This window comes from Oryctolagus cuniculus, chromosome 5, assembly GCF_964237555.1.
Source record: "Oryctolagus cuniculus chromosome 5, mOryCun1.1, whole genome shotgun sequence".
Taxonomy (NCBI): domain Eukaryota; kingdom Metazoa; phylum Chordata; class Mammalia; order Lagomorpha; family Leporidae; genus Oryctolagus; species Oryctolagus cuniculus.
Window position 1 is genome coordinate 119472577 of NC_091436.1, and position 6000 is coordinate 119478576.

Sequence of the window (6000 nt, forward strand, 5' to 3'; positions counted from 1 at the left end):
GCCCATCAAGGCACACACCGTATATACAGGCAGTGTATTCCCAGCACTTTCTGAGTGGAGCAGATTATACCTAAAGTGTCAAGTATGAGATTGTGGGTTTCATGGAGATTGGGAGGAGCTATTTCATATTATGCAGGATTCAAGATATCTTATGGAGATTCTTAATACCCAACTGTAGGAACATGCTATAATGCTACCCAAATTGTATCTTATGGAAGAAATATCTTCAGGTTCACTTACTATAGATCTGGAGACTCCTAATGGATTGAGGAGTCATTTAAGTTGGAAAGGTAGGAAGGGTTTGCTGATTTTTGATTAACAAAAATAAAAATTTCTCTCTGTGTCTGTCGTTTTTCTCTTGAATCGAAATGTGTTAAAGGCTCATTTTCCTTTACAAACAAACGAGGTATTGGACATGAAAGAGGCCTTGAAGGGTGTTAACCTACCCAACAGCCCGTGAAGAGTTAAGTAAATGCGGAGAGAGTCGGTGCATAATAAAAACCCACTTTACAAAACAACCTTTACAGCCCTGGCTCCCTTTTGCCTCCCCATTTTCACCATATTGAGGCAGGCCTGTAAGACCTCCCTTTTCAACCTACTCACAAGCTCTTTCTTATTTTAAATGTTCTGCCTTAAAGTGATTATCAAATCAATATGAAAAAAAAAACTTGGAGTCTGAGCATAAATTAAAGCGGTGATGGGAAAAGGTGTGACAGTTTCCTTTGTTGGCCATAGCAAATCTTTTTAGGGGACTCAAAGATGGAACTGAAGCCACAAGACTGTTTGCATCTGTTAGGCAGACTTAGACCGCCCTCCAAACCATTGGACTTTCACTTAAAATTCTGTGCAGGGAAAAGTATATTTACATTTGTTGCATTTGAAATGAGGCATATGCTGATGAATGTTTTAAAAAGGAAGAAATAAAAGGAGAGAGACGGGTTTCTCCCACACACCCCCTCCTCATTTCTCTTTTTAAAAGTAGCTATGACTCTTTTTCATTCTGTCTACTAGGTCCAGGAAGAGTGGAAGAAAATAACTTGACAGATGTACAAACTTGTTCATAGCATTCATATATATATATGTGTGTGTGTGTGCATATATATACATATATGTATACACATACATACATATGTAATGACATACAGAGATGTATATAAGTATCTATGTAATTATATGTAGATATGTCATGCACCATACTCTATTTCCTCTAGTATCTTGGTATGCTTCCTTCAGTGTGAGAAATATTATCTCAGTATAAGTAATAAATGTTAAAAGGAGATTAAATATATAAACAGGAGGTAGACCAAATAAAAATTTTCAAAATATCTGAAATGTAGATGATAAATGTCCTTGAAGCTCTCCAAGCAGGGAACCACTTTCGAATCCACTCTCTAGCGCATGGTTAAGATGTTTATTTTCTTAGAAGAAATGAATCTTCTTCTCTTCACTTAACAAACTTTTCTCCCTCATAAGTAAAACATGTTGTTTGGTCGGATGACATTGCATAAATGACCAGTTGAATGGCACTAAGTCGAAAATTGGATAAACTACGGTGTCCTTTTGCACAGGATTCGCTCTTTGTTTAGTGCTTGCAAATGTTCTAATCCCCTCTTTTGAAAAATGCCCGGCTTTGTGCCTAGCACAGAAAAAAAATTTGTACAGATACAAAAAAATCAGCAGCAGACGCGGCTATTAAAAGGAGTAAATAGGTTTTAGTTGAACTAAGCATTGAATGGCAGATTTTTTCCCCCTTGAGACATAAGGAGATCCTTGTGAAAAATGTAAAATGTCCTGAGCGTATAAAATTATTTTGTGAATATAAATGTAGAAAGTCAAGGTTTATGGAGCCAGATCTTTTTTCTTGTGCACCAATCTTGCGACTATGGGTCTTTGTTGGAACTGTAAGGGCTTTCACTTTAATTTTAAAATAATCTCTTACTCAGAGATAAATGAAGTAAAAAGATTTTCTGTGCGCAACAAGGGATCTCTTACGTCTCCAACTTGTGCCTTTGCGTTATCTCCCTATTTGCAGTGGAGAGTGTGGAAAAGGTGGCAAGCTTTGTGCAGACTGAAAAGTGAGGACAGTAAGATACAGCAGCACTATCAGGTGAAAGAAGCTACGTGTTTGGGTCGTCTGGATTGTTTGTGCCAGACATTTGTGGGATTTTTTTTTGTTTGAAATGAACCCTTGATAATATAATTTCATAACTATAAGTTCTATTGTTGACATTCAATATGTGCCAAATGTGTTAAGAAAGTAGGAGAGAGCTCATCTAATGGAGTGATGGTCTTCACAATGTCTAAATGCTTTCCTCCTTTTTTCCTTCCCTCCCTCCCCCTTCATTCACTTCTTCCTCTCTTCCTCCTTTCCTTCCTTCTTTTTCAGCTTTTTCTTTCACTTTTCTCTCTCTTCTTATTTCCCCATTTCTGTCCTTTAACGGACTTGCATCTTACATAAAACAAAATGTCCTGAAGAGGAAAAGCAAAGTTTTAGTCATCCAAATTGGCAACGGGTTTGGGCACAGGCATCAGGTAGAGGGAATTGTACTCAACCTTAAATCCTGGTGAAATGCGTTGTGCGGATTCTTTCATTTGGGTTAATTTTGAGGCTTTTATTTGTGATTTCTTACTCTTACACAGAAATCTAGCATATTTGATGAAACTTTTGCTCAAAGTACCAACAATTTCTGGAGAACAAGCTAGTTCCCCATTTATAGTAACATGCCTTCAAGCTCAGTCTGGGAAGGACACCTGGAAGGTATGTGTAGACCCAGCGAGGTGAAGAGCCTATGGGAATGATTGGACATCAATTTATCCGATTTTACTCCAAGTTCAGTTGATTCCACCCCAGCCTCCTTGATCTCCCTCACCCACCGCCTCAAATTCAGAAATGTGGATTCACAAAAGACATCCAGGGAAGATTGGCCCAAGATGGGGATGTCCAGCTACCTCGACTCCTGCGCGTCCAGGTGTATTGCTTGAATCCAATAAAAGGGCCAGAGTGGGCGCACTCCTTCTCTAATTGTTTTAATAACTTTCCATAAGTGTGTGTGTGTGTATGTGTGTGTGTGTGTGTGTGTGTGTGAGAGAGAGAGAGAGAGAGAGAGAGAGAGAGAGAGAGCGAGCTTACATCGAGAGCGTTAATGGAGCGGGAGGGGGAGGAACACGAGGGGAGGGCGCAGACAATTTCGCTGCATGCTTATTTACCTGCAAGTCGTCTGCTCCCGCGGCGGCCAGCCCCAGGCTGGGCCCTGGCAGGAGTCTTTGATCTGGGTGCATTCCATACTGAGAGCCATGGCTCATGAGGGACAGGTCGTGGCGGCGGTAGGCATCGAGGCAGCCCAGCTCCCGCCTCTGCTCGTCCAGGCAGGAGGACTTGAGCGCCCGCGCATTGTGCAGGTTAATAAAGTCGGTGGGCTCCCCGTGGTGGATCTGCTGGTAGTACTGTTGCGAGTGGTGAAGCGAGTTCAGAGAGTAGGCGTCGGGTGTGACGGCCGGGTGGCTGTGCTGAAACTCGTAATGGAAGGACTGGTGGTGGAGCGGGGTGTACTGGTGGTTAGTGGAGAAGTAGGGGGACGCAAACTCTGTGCCGGTGGTGGAGTAAGTTAAAGGAGAGGAAGAGGAATAGGCGACAGTGGAATTGGCTACGGACTCCAGACAGCCAAGCTGCATCAAACGGTAGCTGTTTGATCCGTCGTGACGTATCTGGAAGGAAGAGGGGGAAAAGGGAGAGCAGAAAAACTTGAGGTTTGTCATTTTGCAACCGACGCACCTCTCTCTCAGAACTGGGAGAGCGAGAGCGCAGGGCTCCGGCCGCGCCGCAGCCGGGGCTCAGAGCCTTTCCAGAAGACAGCCTTTGCTAACAGCGAACCGGGGGTGGGCGGCCTCGTCTTCACAGTCGAGAGAGAGGAAAAAAAAATCCCCCACCCTATATAGGTGCGGGTGACACCACACACGCACACACACGCGCGCACACACACACACACACACGCGCGCGCACACACACAGAGACACCCGCAGCCCCTGCCCAACTTGTGCGGGGAGCTGGGCGTTGGGAGCCAGGTTCGCAACCGACTCCGGGGCGGCGGGGAACTCGAGAGTCCGCAGGAAGGGACGCGCGTCCGCGCCTGGCCGCCGCCGCTGCGGATCCCAGCGCCGACTTGCAGCGCCCGACCATGGCAGAGGGGTTCGGCCCGGGCTGCTCAAAGTCGCCGCCCGTATATTAAAACAAAAACACCAAAATAAAAAATCTAGTCTGTTCAAACCGTTCAACTTGCTCACTTCCTTAGCCATTTGGGGGAGAGACTCCGACCCCCCTTCTCCGCTTCTTCCCTTTCCTGGAATAAACTCATTCCCCACCCCCCTGTCCACCTACCGCCCCCCAGCAGTCCTTTTTCCCTTTCCGAAAAGCTTCTTTCCATCTCTATCTCTTTCGCCTCACAGCCCCCACCCCTTTATTATTAGGATTATGTTTTCTTCCTCATTATGGCAAATGTTTCTTAACGTGGCACAGAGCGTTGCCCTTCCTGGCGACAGATGTCATAACGAACTTTCTCCCCTTTCCTTCCTTAACTTCCCCCGAAAGCCAGATTATAATTAAACGTAACGGTCCAATATAGATTAGAGACAGGGGAAGCTGCCACCGCCGCCACCACCGCCGCCGCTGCCACACACACACACACACACACACATACACGCGCGCGCGCTCCAAAAAAAAAAAAAAAAAAAAGTAATAATACCTCGGCATCGTGGACTAGTCCCGGAAAGGTAGTTGACATGTTGGGTTTCTCCAAAAGCTTACGATGCAATTTCCCCCTCCGAAAAAAGAATCGGGAAAAAAATCCAAACTTCTTGTATTTTCCAATTTTTTTTAAGGGAAAAAAATGTTCTATAGATAGAGATCTAAATTGTAATGGTTTTGCCCGGATCAGATAGCTCCTTGCCTCGTACCCACTTAAAAACCTGTAGGAACAAAATTTTCCCTCTGCACAAAAGCAGCTCCCTGGAACAGATTTTGTACTTGCTGAGTATTTCTTTGGCTGATGTCGTAGGTCCCTTGGTAATATAGAAGTTTTGAAAATTAAGCATCAGCACTGAGAACTGGGAGGACAATAGGCAGAAGAGATTTATCCCAGGAGACAAGGAATAAATATTGTATCTTCGCCTAATAAGGAATTGGAGGTTCTTTCAACATTTTTATCCATTTTTTCCAACCTTTATCATGCTTTTCTATACCGACTGAGGTGGGACTCATCTCTGTAGAAAGCATTTGCACATATTTTATTGTGAAGGTATAGATCCAGCCCCAATGTTGTATATTAGAGAGAGAAATATATATTAATTAAAGCTTCCTTTTACAAGGGTTAAGTGTTCATTCTTATTGGTTGCACTCCCTAGATGCTGAACGCTGATTTTTCCAACAATCGCCTGAATCAATTTTGTCCAGATTGGGATGTCTGCCTTCTTCCAAGTGGAAACAATACTGTTCTTTCTGTATTTACATCAAATTTGGGTTTCCCCCCCCCTTTGGAAAGGCAACACAAGGCGATGGCTTACACTTTACATCAGTTTTTACAATAAATAACTGTGATGGACAGTCCCAAGTTTCCCTCATCAAGAGCTGCTGTAACTGGTCAAGTCTTTAAGAAAAATGCAAGAGAATAAAGATGTGTGTGACAAGATTCTGCATTTAGGCAAAATGTTGATTTTCACTCCCAACCCAACCCATTTTCCCTGTTTTGTGGTTTTCTTCTTCCTTTTTGGATACAGTGCTAGTTGTAAGAAAAGATAGAGGTGTAGACAATTTAGCAGTGGCACCAGGTATTTGAACACCATTACCCCCAAATAACCTTTAAGTGCTTGGAAGTCATATTTTACAAAGACAGGGAAGGAAGGAGCCAGCACACGTCTATCTCCATCTCTTTGGTAGATTTCTGACTTTCAAACAGTTTTTGAGCCTTACTTTGTTCAAAATTCATCTTCCCCTACCAAGTCATCTAG

General features: G+C 43.6%; 1 protein-coding gene across 1 annotated transcript in view; it reads right to left on the reverse strand.

Moving 5' to 3' along the window:
- TFAP2D (transcription factor AP-2 delta) overlaps positions 1–3771 on the reverse strand; it is a 71328-nt gene extending 67557 nt beyond the window's left edge. Inside the window, exon 1 of the mRNA XM_008263039.4 lies at positions 3208–3771. Within this exon, the coding sequence (XP_008261261.1) occupies positions 3208–3756 (549 nt within the window). The 5' untranslated portion in view covers positions 3757–3771. The remainder of the gene's footprint in view (positions 1–3207) is intronic.
- Between the last annotated feature and the right edge of the window lie 2229 nt (positions 3772–6000).